The sequence below is a fragment of the Hyaena hyaena genome, unplaced genomic scaffold, assembly GCF_003009895.1.
Source record: "Hyaena hyaena isolate Hyena2069 unplaced genomic scaffold, ASM300989v1 scaffold_1402, whole genome shotgun sequence".
NCBI lineage: Eukaryota > Metazoa > Chordata > Mammalia > Carnivora > Hyaenidae > Hyaena > Hyaena hyaena.
The window spans coordinates 268139-290358 of record NW_024082031.1 but is presented as its reverse complement, the minus strand read 5'-3'; the positions used below and the strand labels follow the sequence as shown (position 1 = coordinate 290358).

The 22220-nt window shown below is 34.7% G+C and overlaps 1 protein-coding gene across 2 annotated transcripts in view; it reads right to left on the bottom strand.

Moving 5' to 3' along the window:
• CNOT6L (CCR4-NOT transcription complex subunit 6 like) overlaps positions 1-22220 on the bottom strand; it is a 119487-nt gene that overhangs the window by 23295 nt on the left and 73972 nt on the right. For both annotated transcript variants that reach the window (XM_039223629.1, XM_039223628.1), the window contains exons 6-8: positions 14426-14494; positions 11804-11961; positions 9381-9535 (exon numbers count right to left, since the gene is read on the bottom strand). In XM_039223629.1, the coding sequence (XP_039079560.1) occupies positions 9381-9535; positions 11804-11961; positions 14426-14494 (382 nt within the window). The remainder of the gene's footprint in view (positions 1-9380; positions 9536-11803; positions 11962-14425; positions 14495-22220) is intronic.

Here is a 22220-nt window from a genome sequence, read left to right as displayed (position 1 = left end):
GAGGGAGGGGGAGAGGGGGAGGGGGAGGGAGAGGGGGAGAGAGGGAGAGAGAAAATGAATCCTAAGCAGGCTCCAGGCTGTCAACACAGAGCCTGATGTGGGGCTTGAACCCATGAACCCCCGAGCTGACGTCACTTAACCAACTGAGCCACCCAGGCATCCCTATCTTAGCTATTATAAATAATGCTTCCATAAACATAGGGGTGCATACATCTCTTTGAATTAGTGTTTTTGTATTCTTTGGATAAATAGCCAGTAGCACAATTGCTGGATCATAGGGTAGTCCTATTTTTAACTTTTTGAGGAACCTCCATACTATTCCCACATTGGCTGCACCAATATTCATTTCCACAACATTGGACAAAAGTTCCTTTTTCTCCACATCCTTGCCAAAACCTGTTGTTTCTTGTGTTGTTGGTTTTAACTATTCTGACAGGTGTAAGGTGATATCTGATCGTAGTGCTAATTACATTTCTCTGATAGGTGATGATGAGGATCTTTTCATGTGCTTGTTGGCCATCTGTATGTCTTCTTGGAAAAATGCCTGTTCATGTCTTCTGCTATTTATAAAATTGGATAATTTGTTTTTTGGGGTGTTGAGCTGTCAAGTTCTTTATGTATTTTGAATACTAACCCTTTATCAGATATGCCATTTGCAAATATCTTCTCTCATTCCATAGGTTGCTTTTTGGTTTGGTTAACTGTTTACTTTGCTGTGCAGAAGCTTTATATTTTGATGTAGTCCCAATAGTTTATTTTTGCTTTTATTTCCCTTGCCTCAGGAGACCTATCTAGAAAAAAGTTGTTATAACTGAATACTGAGAATTATTGGTTAAGAGCACTCTGAAACTTCATTCTAAAAGATTAAATATCCCTGCCAAATCTTATGTGTATATATTGGTCTTCTCTGAAATAACCGAAATTCTCACTAAGACAGAACCAATAATAAAAATAATACATGCTGTCCATTACTGAGCATCTACTTTGTATCAAGACTTTTGATAGGTACTTCATACATATTAGTCCCACAATTTGCAAAAACTTTGCAAAGGGGTGATCATGGAAACATACTGCCCAGATTCCTCATCAGTCGTTCAGAAACTGCTCCAGCTGCAGAAAGCTACTTCATCCAAGGTCAAATACTTCTAGGATTGGGTCTCATACAGTTATATATCAAAAGCAAAAGATAAAGGTTTAGGGATTTGGGTCCTTCCTGGGTTATCTCTCACAGGTCATTTCAGCTCCAAAGTTACAGGTGGGGTCCTCTGAGGCTGTTCAGACCTCCAACACAACTCTGTCCTCTATGCCCAAATTCTTCCCTGTTCTTTTCCACAGGGGAACAAACACCAAACTATCTTATCTTTTTGAAAAATGAGATGGTTTGTTCATGTTCAATATCCTAGACCTTCTATACTACAACATTCATAATAGATTACCTATACCAGTTCTGTAGTCATACTTTTGCAAGATCTATTAGCACCAAGAGTATAATTATCTTGCTATGGAAACCTAACCAGTTCAGTCTGTGTAGTGACTGTCCTGGCTTACCAATTCCTCTTCATCTGTCTTACTTTGGTCTTTCCACTTTGAAGATAATTCTCAATAGAGATCATGAAAGCAAAACAGAAGTTGTATATCTGTTTTTTTGGCCTTGATACTCAATTAGTGATTAGATAATGCACAATGGGTAATATCCTTTCTTTACAGTGCATGTTGTTTGAAATATCCTTCTTGTTGCCTTAACACTTTCACAAAGCCTCTGCTTTTTCTTAATCTTCTTGGCAAGGAACACAGGTTCAATCAACTTTTTAAAAAGTTTATTTATTTATTTTGAGGGGGGAGCAGACAGAGAGAATGCACACACGTGTGCACACACATGCATGCACTTGAGAGGGGTAGTGGCAGAGAGAGGGAGAGAAAGAATCCCACGCAGGCTTAGCATGCACTGTCAGTGCAGAGCAAAGCATGGGACTTGAACTCAGTAACTGTGATATCATGACCAGAACTGAAATCAAGAATCTGATGCTTACCGACTAAGCCAACCCAGGTGCTTCCTCAATCAACTTCTTTTAAAAATACACACTTGAGGGGCACCTGGGTAGCTCAGTCATTTTGCGATCTGACTTCGGCTCAGGTCATTATCTCGCAGTTCATGAGTTTGAGCCCCACGCTGGTATCTCTGCTATCAAGGCAGAGCCTCCTGGAACCTGCTTCAGATTCTGTGTCTCCCTCACTCTCTGCCCCTCCCTTGCTCACTCTCTGTCTCTCTCAAAAATAAACAAACATTAAAAATTAAAAATAAATAAAATTTTAAAAATGTATACTGAGTAATTATTTAGGTTATTACATGCTTCCAACCACCTCTCCAACTTTCTTCCCAATTATATAATTAATTACTGTATTGTCTCACTTTTCACTTTTATAACTTCCCAGGCTTCTTGAAGTACCAACTTTTTAATGTCTTTGGTTTCAAAAAGTTCAGAAAAATAAAACCAGTTTTCCTAAACAGTGTATATACATCCTTCTAACTAATACTCCTTTCCTTGGCACTTATAAATACTAAAGAGGACAGAGTCATAGTCTCAAGTTTTCTCATTTCTACTTTACCAATAGCTGAAGATCCAAAGAGATAGTTGAGAACTAAGGATCCAAAGAAAGCTCTTTCTTTACATTGAGAATTAAATAAGAATAAGATATGCCTCCTGCACCATAAAAAGTTTTTAGGTACCCTTCCTTAAAAACACCAGCACTAGTGCAGATAGATAGCTCTTGTCTTCTACAGCTTATCTTCTTTTTGTATTTTATACTATATCTATAATGCATTTATAATATAGTAAGAAATAATTCTCCATATTCCATCCAAACTACCCTACCAATACTACCTTCTTAATTTCCCCCCTACATACAGCCAATGCACTCCACTCTGCTTCTACTTTCTGTCTCACAGATTTCCATTACAGGTGATAGTTTGACATAGAGAGAGGTCTTCCTCATACCTTCTATTAGATGTTTGTTTTGGAAAAAAAAATGCTGGTTTATAGTTGCTTTCCACTAATACAAACCATCAACTCTTGGTAAAATGTAAAATCTTAAATTTGTCTCTATTTCAATTCATTATAGTACTCCTATACCTAGAACACATATGCCAAAAAGCATTATTCCTGATGCTATTTTCTTTATTTTAGTCTATTTACCTTTCTGGAAGTGTTATTTTACAGAAAGTTAAAGGGGCATAACAGAGACCATATATAATAAAGACTGATAAAGCAAAAAACAAAGACCCCAACTTTTCACATGATTTGAGATTATTAGGTTGAATGTTTCAAATACAGGAAGAACATGTCCAAAACTGCCCTTCAAACAGAACGAAAGAGATAACTCAATTTCTTACTAGCCTGTGATCTAGAAGTAGTTTTATGGGCTGTGATGTAATTAAATCAATTGTAGAGAGAAGACAGTGAATGCCAACTATGAGCAAACAAAACAATCTATAAGCCTGAGTAATATTCCCTCCCTGAATTCATTTACAACCCAAAAGGAACAATAGGTATTTAGTAAAAGAAAAAAAAAAAAGGTATAACCACATCAAAGTAAACTGTGACCCTTTCTGGATCATATTCTAGCACTCCTAAACCAAATAGAAGTTTTTATTGTATATTCAGTATAAGATGCTATAAAATATATTCTTGGGTCCCCTTTAAGTAATTACAGAAGTGCCAGAAAATAACTTGCTTAAAAAGGTATGCTTAGGGAAGCCTGGGTGGCTCAGTTGGTTAAGCATCCGACTTCGGCTCAGGTCATGATCTCATGGCTCATGGGTTCGAGCCCTGCGTCGGGCTCTGTGCTGACAGCTCAGAGCCTGGAGCCTGCTTCAGATTCTGTGTCTCCCTCTCTCTATCAGTGAAGAGCAAAGCATGGGATTTGAACTCAGTAACTGTGATATCATGACCCTCCCCTGCTCATGTTGTCTCTCTCAGAAATAAATAAAACATTAAAAAAAATTTTTAAAAAAAGGTATGCTTAGAGACCAGGATAAATAGGGAAGAAAAGTTGATATGCAGTATCCTACCTTTCTTTGAACAATTTTTTGAACCACTGAAACCACTTTCACATTCTTGATCATTTTAGCCATATAAGAAATCCCTCAAGGTAGGGGTGCCTGGATGGCTCAGTGTGTTAAGTGTCTGACTTGAGCTTAGATCATAATCTCACAGCCTGTGAGTTCAAGCCCTGCTGACAATTGAGAGCCTGGACCCTGCTTCAGCTTCTGTGTCTCCCTCTCTCCCTGCCCCTCCCCCACTCCCCTTCTCTCTCTCAATAATAAACAAACATAAAAAAAAAAAAAGAAATCTCTCAAGTTAGGTGAAGCAGTTATTATCTCTGTTGTGGCATTTGTGGCACCAAGCAATAATTTTATTTTCCAGACAAAATTTATAAGAGAGTTAACATTAGAAACTGGAAATTACAATGTTTGTTTGTTTTTTTTAAATCACATAGATAAATTCTAAATGCAACCACCACCCATGATAGGAAATCAGTAAATCATGATAGGCCATTTTGGAATGAAACTATAACCCCTGGATACCCTCTTCTCAAGCACAAAACTACTATATTAACATAGGAAGGAAGAGCAAAGACTTGGCCTCACCTGGTACCCCCAAGACTGGAAGTAGGTTAGAAAGCAGATACAATACAGCAAGGACTGAGCATCCTGACAACCTAGTTCTAAATCCTACTGGAAGAGACTGTGTCTTCGCTGTAATGGTCACTTGCTCTAAAATGGCTGTTCTCATATTTCCCTTTCTCACTGATTTGAAACAAAGCTGAACTGTTCAGATCAGAGCTGCTAACTTCAGGAACAGCAAATAAGTCATTGTCTAGATCTTGATTCATCTCTTTCTACACTTTCAATTTCTTCAAATTGTGTATCTGGTTCCAAGCCCATTTCTACTAACTGTTAAGTCTATAGGACAAAATATGGCAAAAGGAAATAGAAGTTTCTGAGTCTAAAAACTTATCTATAGATAGTAACAGAAATACATACAACAAAATGCATACATATATGTATGTACTGGTTTATAAAATCTTTTGGACTGAAGATAACACTTACTGAGATAAAGGACAAACCAAAAGCTAACTTCTGGCATTTTTATGAATCGAAATTTCTAGTTTCTGGTATCTCCATGCATCTAACTATGTTCATCATGACCAAAAGGTCCTGCCAAATCTTGAAGTGCCTTCTGAAACCCCAAATATTAAATTAAACAGCACTGAATATGACAGAAGGGCTATTTTATTCTGAAAATTGGTAATATGTGTCCTAGCCTTTACTAAGCAATATCCTATCTTTTTATCACAGTGGGTTAACAAATTTTTATTACAGTATTTTGCAAACAGTAATTATAGTTTCTATTTATTGTTACCTACCTTCCAACATTTTCCATGAAGGGATAAACTGTCATTTATGAAGGTTAGGAATTATGAGATACTCTGGTTTTAGAAGAATGATACTTTCTGAGAATGAGACTTGGAAATCCTCTTCCTACAACTACCTTTTGACTTTGTAAGTTTTGTTAACTGTATAAAGAAATTACCTCACCTGGTAATATACAAATATATACAAGGAGGAAAGCCCAGAAAGGGCAAGTGACTCATTCAAGATTATATAGCTACATAAGTGGGAGAACCACCTGTTTCTTTTCTTAGCACTGTATTAGCTCTCCAATCTGAAGAAAGAATAGAATAAAAGCATAGTAGTATATTTTGTGTTAAATTTCAGATAGTTTGGCATCGGATAGTTAGCTCATTTGACATCAACAGTATTTGGCACTGCTCAGAAAAGAATATAATAAGGTATCATACTCAAAGTATTCATCTGTTACTGGATCCATGTCACTTACTATTCAGAAAGAAAGAGTTGAAGTAGGGGAAAAAACCAAATGGTGCACCTAAGTGTTCCCTATGTGTTCATCTCTTAATAACTCACAGCATTTTTAATAATTCAAGCAGCAATTTTTAAGCTACTTAACTGTTTAAAGTTTCTTAGATAATAGTTATAATTGTTACTTCACATCTTATCTACCTCTAGTAAATTATCAAGGCATTTTAGATTTTCCTCTCAAACTACGAAGGGAATAACAAAAATTATATTATCTTCCTTCCAGAAGAAACCATGGTAAATGGAAAAAGAACCTGATTTTTTATCTCAATATTGTCGGTATTCTTTTTTCAATATGGTGTTTCAAGGAAATGTGTAATATGAACACAGATAATAAATGTCAAATTCAAAGCTAGTTTTCCAAATAAAGATAACCTTATAAAGATTCAGTTTAGCACTATGGTTAAAAGCATTGATTATCAGGGCACCTGGGTGGCTCAGTTGGTTAAGCATCCAGCTTCGGCTCAGGTCATGATCTCGTGGTGTTATGCCCCGAATCACGAGTCCCCAGAGACCTCCAAGGAGCCGGCACCGATGCCAAGAACAAAAGGGTCTTTATTACAAGCTCGAGCAGGGGCTCACCTGTCTACCAGCAGAGCAGCAGCAAAGTGAAGCCCCGAATAGTGGCAAGCAGGGTTTTTATGGGGGAAGGGCAGGGGTGTAACTGTGCACACGTTGTACGTTCTGCATCATTACATAAGCACCAATCATAATTGTACAATGCCCATAGTAACAGCATAGTAACAGTTTTGACCTTTCAGTATCTGCTAGGCATCCGTTACATTTGGCGGGACCCAATCATGACCTGTGAGTCTTTTTTTTTTTTTTTTTTTTAATTTTTATTTATTTCTAGGAGAGAGAGAGAGAGAGAGAGAGAGAGAGAGAGTAGGGGAGGGTCAGAGAGAGGGAGTCACAGACTCTGAAACAGGCTCCAGACTCTGAGCTGGCAGTCAGCACAGAGCCCGACGCGGGGCTCGAACCCACGAACCGCGAGATCATGACCTAAGCGAAAGTCGGACGCTTAACCGACTAAGCCACCCAGGCGCCCCTGCAAGCGGTGATTGATTGGCAAGTTTGTACAAAGTAACTACCTGCAGTTCCCAGCTCTGACTCCGTCTCCAAGACTACAGGAATGTTACACATTTTTCATTGGCAGATCAGAGGGCGGTCCAAGGGTGGCTTCAGCTGAGGCTTTTCCTGGAACTGGGACTAGTACAGCCTGAGGTTGTTTCTAATGGAGGACTTAATTTCAGGCTCCTCAGTGGTTCATGGGTTCAAGCCCTGCATCAGGCTCTGTGCTGGCAGCTAGCTCAGAGCCTGGAGCCTGCTTCAGATTCTGTGTCTCCTTCTCTCTCTGACCCTCCTCTGCTCACACTGTCTCTCTTTCTCAGAAATAAAACATTCAAAAAAATCTATAAAAGCACTGATTATCAAGCCAGGCTACTCTCTGTACTTTGGTTTCCTCACCTGTGAAAATGAGGTTATAGTTCTATTCGTAGCTCTGAGGGCTGCTTTAAAAATTAAATAAGAGAAGGATGCTGTTTGGCTCAGTTAGTTAAGCCTCTGACTCTTGATTTTAACTTAGGTCATGATCTCATGGTTCTTAAGTTTGAGCCTAGCATTGGGCTCTGTGCTGGCAGCATGGAACCTGCTTGGGATTATCTCTCTCCATCCCTCTCCACTTTCTCTCTCTCAAAATAAATAAACTTTACAAAAATTAAATAAGAGAATACATAAAGTAAAAGGCCCAACATTACTATGGAAGTAGTATCTCTTATTCTAAAATTTGTTTAAAAAAAAATGACCAACCAACTAGAAGAATTTAGTATATTCTGACCTCAAATACTATAGGCCTCTGCACTAATTATTAGCCAAAATGAGAATATCTCTATTAAAAATTCACAGAAAAAAACAGGAAAGTAGGTACAAATAGATGAGAAAAAGTAGGCAAGTATCTTTATATTCCCTTAATTCACTTAAAATAACATAACATACTAGTAATATGCTTGTATCAATAAAAACATGTAACTGGCTTTGTTATAACTGGTATTTAAAAGGGGGCAATATTGGAAAATAGTCACAAACATGTATACGCTTATCCTGTAAGTATTTGCTATCTAATATATCAAACCCAAATTATTAAACATGGGATTCAACCTATATCAGTCTTCTTCTATTGGAGATTCCTTCATATTTTCCAGTCTAAAATTGGGAGCCCTTTTGAGGCCAAAAAAAAAAAAAAAAAGCTTTTCTCTTTTCCTCAAGATGATAACTAAAGAATGTGCCTCTAACCATCTAGCTGCTCAGCCACCTCTCAAAAGAAGACAGATTGTGGATCTCCACCCTCAAGTAGGAAATGCGGTTTCTTACATCCAATGCACATAACTTCATAACCAGAGGCTTCTACAAGATCATTTATGTATTTTAATAACATTCTCACCCTTGACTTACTTTAATCAATGACATTAAAACTGTGAAAAACACAAATCATGTTTTCTGTGTTTGATAATGACTGCTTTCCACTATCCTATCTCAATCAATCCTTTAATAAGCTGTGTCTCCCTTCCATCCTCTCCTATATACCTATGCAGATCTCTATTTACGTATATCTTATTTTATTTTTATTTTCTTATATGATTACCATTTCCTACTGTACCTCTGAGTGAGATTAGGAACTATGTCATGACGATCTTTGTGCCTAATTTGACTAGCGCAGCATTTGTCACAAAACTAATACTCAGTAAACATTTAGTAGATGATTAAATACCCAAAATATCAACTGAAAAAGATGAAAAAGGTTAATAAAATTAATGATTCTGAAAAACCAACTTTCAAAACAAAAATCACAGAAACTCACATCACTCATTTCAAATCTTAAAAGGCACTACACTGGGGCGCCCGGGTGGCTTAGTCGGTTAAGCGTCCGACTTTCGCTCAGGTCATGATCTCGCGGTTCGTGGGTTCGACCCCGCGTCGGGCTCTGTGCTGACTGCCAGCTCAGAGCCTGGAGCCTGTTTCAGAGTCTGTCACTCCCTCTCTCTCTGACCCTCCCCTGCTCATGCTGTCTCTCTCTCTCTCTCGCTCCTCGAAATAAATAAATAAAACATTAAAAAAAAAAAAAAAGGCACTACACTATCTTTTATTTACACCAAAACTATTTAATTCATGAAAATATATTTAGAAATGTGATAACCCCATATTCAAGTATAATACCTCTCAAAATTTTTAGTGCAATTTGGCAATAAAAAATAAAGAATAATACAATAAACCCTCATATTTTCAATACAGAGTCTAAGAAATGTAATATTACCAATAGTTTTAATTTTCATATCACTTGGTTTCTGGCTTTTTGTTCATTTTATAGGGTTAAATCAAAGACCATTTCAAATGTGTCATAATTAAAGTTAAGTATACACTATTATTCTTTTTTTCCTTAACTCACTTTTCTGTTTTGAAGAATATTGCACAGCCGTCCACATGCTTTCTCTCCTGCTCAGACATGATTTTGGCACGTGACTTTGGAGAAAAAAACCCATCATATCCACGCTCCTTCAATGCTGGCAGAAAGAGAGTGAAGTATTGCTCTGTTTCCACTTCCTGAGGTGAAAGAAAAGTGGTCATCGACATGACAGTGGAAAGCTCTAATTAAGATATAAAAATGTTTGGCATTATGAGTAAGATGGGACTAATTTAGCATAATCCACGTAACAAATATTATCCGTAACAAATATTATCCGTCTCACCTTAGGGCTAGCAGCAGCCATTTGACAATGGCAGCTTTTAAACCTGAAAGCACTCAAAATTTGCATGATTTTCTCTTGATCACAGAGCTAGTTGATCCCAATCTCTTTAGTCCTAAATTTAGAGTTCATTCTACTATATTTTAATTCCTCAAATCTGGCAAAACTGGACATATTACAGATTAAGCAGGAGGGAGTAGTAAATTTTAAATAGAGAGGTAATTTAAAATTTTTTATCTTTCCTAACTGGGGTAGAAAGGAATGATACTTACATGTGAGAAGTTTAAGATCAAGAAAAAGCTCTACTTTAAGGAAATTTTAGGTACCCGAATACAAACCATCCAATAGTCTCTGTTAATCCAATATTATATAAAGCTAGACAATTTTATTCTTTGACCCATATTTTTAACAAATCTTTCCAAATTAAATTAGCATATGTGAACATGATTTATGTATGATGATGCTCATGTTATTTTATAACAACTTAAAATAATCTAAATGTTCATCAGTAGAAAAAATGCTTAATAAATGTATATTCATATAATGAATTGACTTTGAAGAAGTTTATTAATATGCAAAGTGCATTAAGTACAATAGCATGATCTGAACTTTATTTTGAAAATATATCTGTAAATAAATAGGAAAATGAATTTAAATACTGTGTACAACAAACACTTCATAAGTTTTAACACTGCAACTATTTCTGAATTACGAGATTAGATGTTTTCCCCCGTTATTCTTTTTATTTTTCAAAATATTCCATTTATCCAGGATAAAGATTTTACTCTATGGAATTACTATTACAGTAAGAAATACTTTTTAAAATTATGATGTTTTTATCTTTCAAACATTACTTAGAGGAATGTGAGGCCATTATTACTATAAATACTAAATAAAAAAAGAGGACAATTAAGTAACCACAACAAAGCTAACTTTATCTATTGCTTCCTTCCCCAATTCTATGTCAGTTTTCAGTGTTAACCAGAAAATTTAATTTTTGAAGATTTTTATTGTTTCCCAGGAAGTCATATTAAACCATAAACAACATAAAAATAAATCATCAAGCTATCCTAGTTAAAAAAATTTTTTTAATACCTTTCTTCTCAGGACATGCTGAAAAGTAGCCATGAAATTATCGCTTAGAATTTTTAAATATCTTCATAAACATGTAATATCCTTTGAAATTTTGCTAAGAAAAAAATTACTAAACACTACCTATAGACTTTGGCTATTCATTAGGTTGGTGTTGAAAAGATGTGATAAAACACATTTAAACAGAAAGGTGCTTCTTCAGTTAAATTCATTATAATAAAGTGTTATTAAACAGAAAAGTCTAAATTTCAGAGATGGCTTTTAAAATAAGACAAAAATGCATGATTTACAGTATAATATTTTTTAATGTTTATAAAATTTGTCATTAACAAACAGTGGACAAATTTATTTTTTATTCCATCATAAGTAAAATTTATGTTCCTAAAAAGACACCACCTTTGCTAGAGGAGTGCTGGGTGGGAGGATGGGCTAAATGGGTGATGGGCATTAAGGAGGGCACTTGGGATGAGCACTGGGTGTGATATGTAAGTGATGAATCACTAAATTCTACTCCTGAAATCATTATTACACTATATGTTAACTAAATTGGATTTGAATAAAAACAAAAAATCTAAAATAAATTATATATGTATACACTTAAAAATAAAAAGACACCATCTTCTGTAGTTTTCTCTTTGAGCAATACCAGTGATGTGTTTCATTAGTTGAACTGTTAATATCAATAATGGATGAGAGTTTCGCTTAAGAGTAAATGCATTTAAGTGGATAGCTATCCTTAGCAAAACAGTTCTATGGAAATGTCTTATGTGCTTATTAAAACTGTCCTTTTTTTTTAAGAGGAGAGAAAATAATTCAAGTTTTGTTTTGAACACAGGCTCTCTCCCAGAAATAATATAAGTTGACCTTTAAGTTTCAATATTTTAAAAAAAAATTTTTTTAAGATTATTTTATTTTTTTATTTTTTCTACATCCAACATGGGGCTCCAACTCACAACCCCAAGATCACGAGTCACATGTTTCACCTACTGAGCCAGCCAGGTGCCCCCAGACAATTTAATATCTATAGTGTTACCTGAAGACTAATGATATCTGCATCACAGTTAACAATTTCTTCCATAATTCCCTTTTTCCTGTATTCCCAGTTTAATGCCCAGGATGGGCAGTAGCCATATAGCTGCCGGGTGGCGTATTTATCACATAACACATTGTAACACATAACCGTGAATGATGCTAAGGAGTGGGAGAAAAAAAACACAAGACAAAAGGGAGAAAATTAGGCAACGTTTTCCCAAGAGGTGTCACTGCTTCCCTGCACAAGCACACAAGGTACAGGAACCTGCCCCAACGGCAGCACTGTGAGATGCCCTGGGCAAAAGTCTGTTACACTAGACCTACTAAAACTTCACTGCAGTCCATCACATCAAAGTGCGGTTACTAGAATGGGATGTATAGTTCATATTTTAGATTTTTAGGAAATGTACTTTAATAACAATTCAAATTCTAAATCAGAATGCTAATTTTTTGACATCTTCTGAGTAAAGCTCTGTATAAGCAGAACAAAAGTAAATTTTAGTTCTGTTCATTAAAAGGTTCTAAGTTCATTAATTTTTATTAACAAAATATCCATTATTTCATACTTCTGGGAGCCTCTTATTGCTCTAGGCCAGAAGCATATGGACGAAGTTTAGTTATGAGAGTCCTTTTTGCCAAATCATATATTCATTTCTGAAACAGAATTTTCATTTTAAAATGCCTTTGAACTATATATAAAAGGACTGTGAGTAAACTAATAGGAGAACAACGTTTATATCCTTGCTACTCAAAAATGTGCTCTGAGGACCAAGAGCATCAGTCATCACCTAGGAACTCAAAAATGCAAAATCTTTGGTACCACAAAAACCCTTCTAAGTCAGAACCTACAAGTTAACAAAATCCCCAGGTGATTCACATATACATTAGTTTTGAAAAGTCCTGATTTTTATCAGTAACTCTCTATCCAGGCAGCCCATTAGAAACACTTTGTACAGCATTTTCTTTGAAAAGTGCTCATACACAAAATCCTACTCAAAACTAAATTAAGTTGTAGAATATGGTCTGGATATTCACATTTTAAAAAAGCATCCCAGGTGATTATAATGGACAGTCCATATTCTTGAGAATCACACACTTAAATAAAAGATGAGGAATCTAATTAATGAGTAATAATACTTGACTGAGGTTGGTTAAGATTCAGATGATGGGAAAAGTATTAAGAGAAACTTAGTTCAATGGTCCCCTGGGCATCTGACTGGTGGCCATTTGTACACTGTTACCTTTTTCACTATCTGGGACTCATTCTTCCAAAACTATCATTATAGTTTTGTAGCTATAAATCACCCTTAATCGTCAAAAGTTATTGTGCACATCTCCCTACTTACCAGAAGTAAAAGGCACATTTTTAGCATTCAGATTCTACTCAGAAAAGTACAATACAGCCCAAGAAAAATGCATACTCAATTTTCAGTAAGGAAAACCCAAGAACACATTACTTTGAAAATTCAATCACTGACAAAAAACATGTTTCTGTTGTTCTTTTCCTTAGTGGAAAAGTAGGTATGTAATCTTAGGAAATCTTTCCTTCAAGACTATGTTCACTCGTGCTCAAAATGGGATTATTTTGAAGAACCAGCAAAAGGTGTTTTTAGTATCAGAAAGGAACAATTAATTATTCATTAAGGAAGGCTAAACAAAAAAATCCACCTAAGTTAAGGCTTTGTAGAAAACCTTAGGTATTCCTTTTACTCAGATCATTAGTGTGCATCCTGTTAGCAGAAGTGTTACTCAGGATAACACTGATACAGTGCCTCCCAGAACAGGCCGATATTGTGGCTCTAGAGTGTGGTAGTTTTAAAATTACTGCCTCTGGAAGACACAGAAATATACTGTAGATGCTAATATTTCTGTGTTATTAAAATGAAAGCAAAACCAGAAAGATATTTCTCAATATCAAAGCAAGTAATTTTTTCTAAATCCTTATTTACTTTAAAAAAACAACACACAACAAAAACAGAAGGCCTTAAAAAGTACACAATAAGTTCTCTAATTTAGCCTTCAAAAATTATTCAACTGTGGTATTCAGTGACTGGTTCAACCTTGGTATTAAAACAAAATTTTCATTTGTCAATTTAAGAAATTAAATTAGATATAATGAAAACTATTACTCTTATCATTAAAAAGAAGGCATCTGGATAAATAATTCATAACTTTTTGTAAGTAGAATTCCCAATCATAAAATGTCTAATAAGCAGTAAGAAGCACTACAAATGATGTCAAATCATTACTGGTCTCCAAAAGAGATAAAAGACTTATTATTTGTACATTACTGTAGTTCTAAAAATGCTAAGCCATATCCTTAAGTTACTCAAATACCTCCCTTCTACCATCACTACACCTCTAGCCTATATACAGCAAATGTTTATGTTTCCAATATAGCAAATATAAACGCAGTCTAAATTATTCTCTCCCAAGTGTGGCCACTCTAACCACCCAAGAAAGATAAAGTACTAAAGCAGTTTAAAAATTTCAGAGGAAAATTGATTATTCATTTTTTATGTCACCCAATACCCTGTGTGAAGATGTCATTTGGAAGGCTTTCTTTCTTTCTTTTCTCAATTGGAAGGCAATTTATTACAAGGAAGAATAAGAATAAAATCACCTGATGGCAGAATTTGGTCTCGTTCTTTTAATGTAATCCATGGCCTCGGAGGAAGCTGCTCTGGATGAACTGAAGGGGCAAAAAATTTTTAACATTAATTTCATGTGCTTTTAAAATCAGTAGTATTTACTTAAAATGTCTAATCAACTTCTGTTTTCTCTTCAGCTTTAATGCCCCACAAACTGACTTAAAATTCTAATACTGAAAGATCATTTAGAAGCCAAAAGAAGTGTAAGGAGACCTATGCAGAAAATATGAAATAAAATATAAGTGAAAATATGAAGAAAACATTAGGAAACTCCTTATTGGCATTTCCATTTAAATAGTTTTTATCGAAGTACCTATTTCAAACCTTAAGTAGGATCTTGTATCTTAATTACAAATGTAAATTGTGTAAATTTTCCTGCTGGGAAATCAAAGCTATGTGAAGTTCCAAAATACTAATAAACTAAAATACTCAAATACCTTTAAAGTGGAATAAAAAAAAAAAAACCCATGTGAATGCGTAAGGAAAATTAATGAATTTTATAACGGGGCTTTCATTTCCTAATTTTAAACTTTCTTGTTTTTATAACATCCATGCAAAGCAAGAGATTAGAACTACATTACAGAGAAACAAGGAAGGCACTGGTTAAACATTAATTACTAATATGTCTGTCAATACCATGAACTAAAAGCTATCCAACTACCAGATGAGAGAAAATTCACCAATTTTTAACCACCCCCTTTACTTCTTCAGGAACATTCATAATTACAGGATAATTGGATTCAAGATTTTCCCAGGGTTATTTAGTGGCTGAGAAATATATTCCTTTTAAACAAAACACTCTTATCTTCATCCAGCCACAGAAATTTTGAACAGAGTATCCAAGATCTTGAAAGTTTCACTTTAAAGGGGCGCCTGAGTGACTCAGGTGATTAAGTGTTTAACTTCAGCTCAAGTCATGGTTCCTGGGTTCCAGCCCTTGGTCAGGCTCTACGGTGACAGCTCGGAGTCTGGAGCCCATGTCAGATTCTGTGTCTCCCTTTCTCTTTGTCCTTCCCTCGCTCATTCTTTCTCTCTTTCTCTCTCTCAAAAATAAACAAACCTTTAAAAAAATTTTTTTTAAAGTTTCACCTTCCTAACCATTTTAGTATTCCAAAGTCTACCGAAAGAATGCTTGCTTTAGCTTCCATACTTTTTCACAAAATGGAACATTATTTTGCATATTCCATTATCTTGCCAGGAGAGGAATGAAGGTTATCATAAGATGACAAACAAACCATCCAGCTGGAGCAACATACTGAATCCTGGAAAACAATCATGCCTGCCAGGAGTGCCATGCCACAGTCATGATAACTATGTAAAAAATGGAAAGCCCAATATATAAATGCAATGCAGTGTAAACAAGGAACTTTCTAGTTGTTGGGTTCCTTACCTGCAAATGGTTAAGAGTTCAGAAATCAAAGAATCCTCAAAATAAAACATGTATGGTGATACTGACATTTTGGGGCTTCCCAAAACTTTACTAACATATTTAAATTAAGACATAACAGTGTAGGGGCGCCTAGGTGGCTCAGTCGGTTAAGCTTCCGACTTCGGCTCAGGTCATGATCTCATGGTTCGTGGGTTTGGGCCCTGTGTGGGGCTCTGTGCTGACGGCCAGCTCAGAGCCTGGAGCCTGTTTCAGATTCTGTGTCTCCCTCTCTCTCTGACCCTCCCCTGCTCATGCGCTCTCTCTCTCTCTCTCTAATAAAAAAAAAAAAAAAAAAAAAAAAAAGACAGTGTATCAGTATAAGTAAAATGAAAAGTATTCACCAACAATATCCAAAGAGTCAAAAACATGAAAAGATACCATATCTCACTAGTAATCAGGAAAAATATGAGACAGCATCTTTTTTTTTTTTTAACCCAGGTTGACAAAAAAATTTTTACTATATCCAGAGTTGGTGACAGTGATAAGAAATGAATACTCGCATACATAGCTGGTAAGAATATGAATTGGTACAGCTATTTGGGAGGACAACTTTAAAAATTTTAAACATCCATATCCCTAGGACTTAGCAATTCTGTTTCCTGGGTTTGGCCCTATCTGCAAAAGAAGCATTCAAATAGATACTCATTACACTATTGCTTATAACAGCAAAAACAAGGGTAAATGGCAGATATCCATTTTACAGAAGTCTATGGTATAGGTTAAGAAAAAAAGGATAGAAACATGTGTGCTAAAACACAAAGATATACAAGAAAAATTGAGTGAGAACAATTAGAAAATATGCAATTATTTATTAGAAAACATTTAAAAAACACACATAAAAATTAATACCCTAAAATTTCTACTGGTGTAATTTTTATATATAAATGTATATAAAAATATCTACTAGAATACACACCTAATTTACAAGGGTGTTTACTTATATGGAGGGGACATGTAACTAAGGTAGTGGTCAAGAAACACTTTAGCCTAAATAGGAATTTTAACATTTTTACAAGGAGAATGATATATTCATATAAACATAAAATTAATTTTTAAGATGAAACTGCAACATCAGTTATATGACAAAGGACAGAAATATAATTATATGGGTTACCAAATAAAATAAACACTGTTTAATAGAGATATAGATATGGATAGATATCTAACTATAACATTGTTATTATATATATATAATTAAACAGTGTTTATATAAACAGTGTTTATATATATATATCCAAATTCTAGTATTGTGTTTAGGACAAATATGTGTGTATATATGTGGAAGATAAGTCTGTTCTCATGAATACAAGAGACAGGAGTTAACACAGTAATAATCTCTCAGCATCATACCTAAAATATGAAAAAATCGTAATCCTCTTATTTTTATCTTCCATACATGCCACACTCATACTTTACAGTTGGGCAACCAGTCCTGGAGCCATGAGGAATAATAGACTGGGGGTGGGGAGTAGGGCAGCAAAAAAATCCTGATTTCTCTGGCCAGTGAGCCAAAAAGGAGAGGTACACCCAAGTATATGAGAAACTCACACTCAGTGGCAATGATAATCCAATGCGCTCGTGGCAGTCTTTCTACCAGAGCCCAAGAGAGCAAAGCCATCCCACTACTCCAGAGACCAGCAGCATAGGACCTCATTTGCCCACACTGAGGGTATCAGCTGAGCCTGGAAGGGCTAACAGAACCCACATGCTAAACCTAAACTGGGCAACTGCCAGTTAAAATTGACAATTGATTTTAAAAGGAACAAGGAACACCTTGATGGCTCATCTGGTTAAGCAACGAACTTTGGCTTAGGTCATGATCTCACAGTCAGTGAATTCAAGCCCCATGTTAGGCTCTGTGCTGACAGCTCAGAGCCTGGAGTCTGCTTAGGATTTTGTGTCTCCCTCTCCCTCTGACCCTCCTTTGCTCACGTTTGGTCTCCCTGTCTCAAAAAATAAACATCAAAAAAAATTTTTTTAATAATAAAATGTTCAAGAGTCTCCAAACATAACATTCAAAATAATCAGGGTACAACTGAAAATCAGTCTTTGGTCATACGGAAGACCAGGAATATCACAAATTGTGAAAAAAAAGACTACCAATAGAGATGATTTAGATGTTGAAATTATCTGACAGAGATTTTAAGAGCAGCTGTCATAAAGCTGCTTCAAGAAGTAATTACAAATTCTGTTCAAACAAATGAAAAAATAAAAAGCCCAAAGCAGAAGTTCTAGTTTAAAAAAAAATGACCAAAATGAAATTACTGAAATTAAAAATATAATAATCAAAAATAACAAAGCTTACTGAAAGGGCAACAAAAATAACCAAAAAATGAGTGAATTTGAGATTTATTCCATTTGAACAATTAAAAGAAAACAAACTGGGGGAAAACAATGAACAGAGCTTGAGAGACCTATGGAACTCTAACAAAAGCTCCATGATTCGTATCATCAGAGTCCAGAAGAAAGGAGAAACAACATGGGCTTAAAAGTATTCGAAGAGATAATGAATAAAATGTCTCAAATTTGGTAAATGACATAAACCTACAAATTCAAGAAGGTGAGCAAACTTCAAGTAGAATAAACCCAAAGAAATACACACCAAGACATATCATAAACTGAAAACTAAAGACAAAAAAAAAAAAATCTCAAAAACATCAAAGAGAAAAGGACACATTACCTATCAGAACAATGGGTTTCTTTTCTGAAACCATGGCAGCCAGAGGAAGTGGCACATTTTCAAGTGCTGAAAGAAAAGAATGGTCAAGCTACAAAATCCGTACCCAGAAAAACCACCCTTCAGAAATCAAGGGGAAATAAAGATGTTATAAAAGGAAAACCAAGAGACTCTGTTGCTACAGACCTGCCCTTAAAAAATGGGTAAAGGAAGTTCTCTAAACAGAAAGGAAATGGCAACAAAAGAACCAGAACATTAAAACAGAAAGAACAGCAATGAATAAAATTAGGGGTAAACATAATAGATTATCCTTCTCCACATTAAGCTTCTTAGGTCATAGCTGAAGGCTGAAGCAAAAATCATAACATCTGTGTGATACTGTGTACGTAGAGGAGAAAAATATATATTTTAATAAAAGTGAGGAGTGTGAGGCACATAAGTGGGAGTAAGGCATCAATAATGCATTTAAAGTGATAAAACACCTTTATCAGTTGACTACACTAACTACGTATATTGTGATAACTAGAGCAAACATTAAGAAATCTATAGAAGACAATATACTCAAAAATAGCATAAATAAAACAAGGTAGAATCCTAAAAAGTATTTAAGTAAGCCACAGGAAACCAAGAAAAGATAAACAAAGGAAGCAGAAACAGAGGAAAAAAGGAAAAAACAACTACTTTTAAAAAGTGACACAATTAAGTGCTACATATCAATAATTTTTTTAAGTTTATTTTTTGAGAGAGAAAGAGAGAGAGAGTTGGGAGGTGCAGAGAGAGGGAGGGAGAGAGAGAATCCCAATAACCTCTGTGCTATCAGGGCAGAGCCCAACGACTGGAGGTTCAATCTCAGGAACTGTAAGATCAAGACCTGAGTCAAGATCAAGAGCCAGACACATAAGGGACTAAGTCATCCAAGCACCCCATCACTAATTATTTAAAATGCAATGCACTAACTATACAAATTAAAAGAACAGAATCTTGTGGGGCAGATAAAAAACATGACACATGACTCAGCTATATGTTGATTATAAGAAACTTATGTCAAATACAAGAACATAGTAAAGTTGAAAGACAATGGAAAAAAAATACCATTATAGCAGGAAACAACAACACAAAATGTAGAGTGGTTATATTTACATCAGATAAAGCAGACTTAAGAGGAAAAAAAAAATACTAGAAAAAGAAGGTCATCAGATAATAAAAGGTTCAAGATGATGCAGTAATACTAAATATGTATATACCGAACAATATACCTTCAGATACATGTAGTAAAAACTGGCAGGGCTGAAAATAGAAATAAATAGACATTTCTATAATTACAGTTGGGGATTTCAACACTGTACTGTCAGTATTTGATAACAGTCCTAGATAGAAAATTTAGAAAAGATTTAGAAGACTGGAACATCACCACCAACTAACATAAGTTACATTTATAGAGCAATCTACCAACAACTATAGAATATTTGCTTTTTCAAGCACCCAGGGAACATTCACCAAGACAATAAAACAAACACTAGCAAACTCAAAAGATCTGAAATAATGCAGAGTATGTTTTCCAACCGATCCCAAACTGGAATCAAAAAAGTAGGTAACAAAAAAAAAAAAAACAACAGAAAATTTACCAACACATTTCTAAATAATCCATGAGTGAAAGAGGAAGTCTCAAAGGAAAATTTAAAAACCCACTAAACACATTAAATTGAAAATGAAAATACAACATATCAAAAATTGTGGGGTGCAGCTAAAGTAGTTCTGAGACGGATATGTATAATGCTACATGCTTGCATTTATTAAGAGAAAGGATATAGAATCAAAAATCTAAGTTTTGCCTCAAAAACAAGAACAAAATAATCCCCAAACAAGAAAACAGAGGAATTACTAAGACATAAGGAAACAGAACATTAAACATAAAAGAACAGAAAAAGATATACAGTGCAAATTCTAACCAAAAAGAATTTGCATACCAGACATTTTTACATAGCTATATTAATAAAGTAATGAAAACAGTATAATGAGCTGCTAAACACTTCAAATAATCAGAAAGATAAGATATATGAAAATAAACCCTCAATATATGTAATTAAAAAGAAATACTAGGAACAAAGATGGTCATTGCATAATGATAAAAGAATCAATCTTTTTGATCCCTGCAAGAGCCATAAGAAACAATCTAATAATCAAAGCAGGAGATCTTAACACAGCTCTGTCAATAATTAATAAAAATCAGTCATTATCAAGTATGACATATTCAAACAACTAATATATATATATATACATATTATATACATATGTGTATAAAGAATGCAGCACCAATAAGTACAGAATGCACATTCTGTTTAAGTGCGTACATGACATTTAGAAAAATTAAGCACATGCTGCCTAATAAATAACATATCTTAAAATTTTTTAATACATTACTTTCTGACCACAATAGGAATTAAGATACAAATGAATGACAAGGAAAACATCTCCTAGAAATAAGTAAATCTCTAAATGGTTAGTCTAAAGCAAAATGATGTGAGCTATTAAAAAATATGCCGAACTAAATGATAAAAAATTAATACAAATTGAAACCTGAAGAATGCAGCTAAAAGCAAGGTTTAAAGGGAGATTTATAAATTAATACTTTGAGAAAAAACAAAGTGTAAAAGTTAATGATATAGATGTTAAAAGGTTAGAAAAATAAGAGCAGATGAACCCCAAAGAAAACTAAAGGAATAAAGACTTTAAAAATCTCTGATAATGGGCTGCCTGGGTGGCTCAGGTGGTTAAGCATTCGACTTCGGCTCAAGTCATGATCTTGCAGTTTGATCTGGAGCCCCGTGTGGGGCTCTGTGCTGATAGCTCAGAACCTGGAGCCTGCTTTGGATTCTGTCTCTCCCTCTCTTTCTGTCCCTCTCCCACTAGCACTCTGTCTCTCTCTTGCTCTCCCTCTCTAAAAATAAACAAACATTGAAAAAAAATTTTTTTAAATCACTGATATTTAAAGAATATAAGAGTACTACTACTAAAAGTAGAAACTGGCTTTCCTCCCCCACAAAGAAAATATTGCTAAATACCTGCAGGCAAGACTATGCATAGAGTAAATAAAAGCAACGTAAATAACTAATATCTGGAATAGGAAAGACACACCACTATTTATCAAATAAACATTAAAAGATATTCTGAACTTGATGTAAATAAATTTGAAGATGAAGATTTAGATAAAATGAGAAAATTACAAAAAACACAACTTTCAGAAACTGACAGAGAAATGGAGAATCAGAACAGTACTATAGTTATTCAAGAAATTAAATAATTGAAAACTTCCTTCAAAAAAACTCCAGACTCTGATGTATTCTACCAGATACTTAAGAAACAATACCAATCATATTTTCTTTCAAATAAAAGAAAATACATTTTATGATGCCAGTATAATCTTTATATTAAAACCTGACACGAATATTGAAGAAAGGAAAATTACTGACCAATCTCATTCAAACTCACATACAAAAAATCCTAATAAAATATTAGCTAACTGAATAATGGGACATATAAAAAAAGATAATACTATATTGCAACCTACTCGATTTTAATACAAAGGTGGTATAGCATGAAAATCAATGCATTTTCCAAATTCACAGCATAGAGGCCAGAAAACATATCCTCATCTTAACAC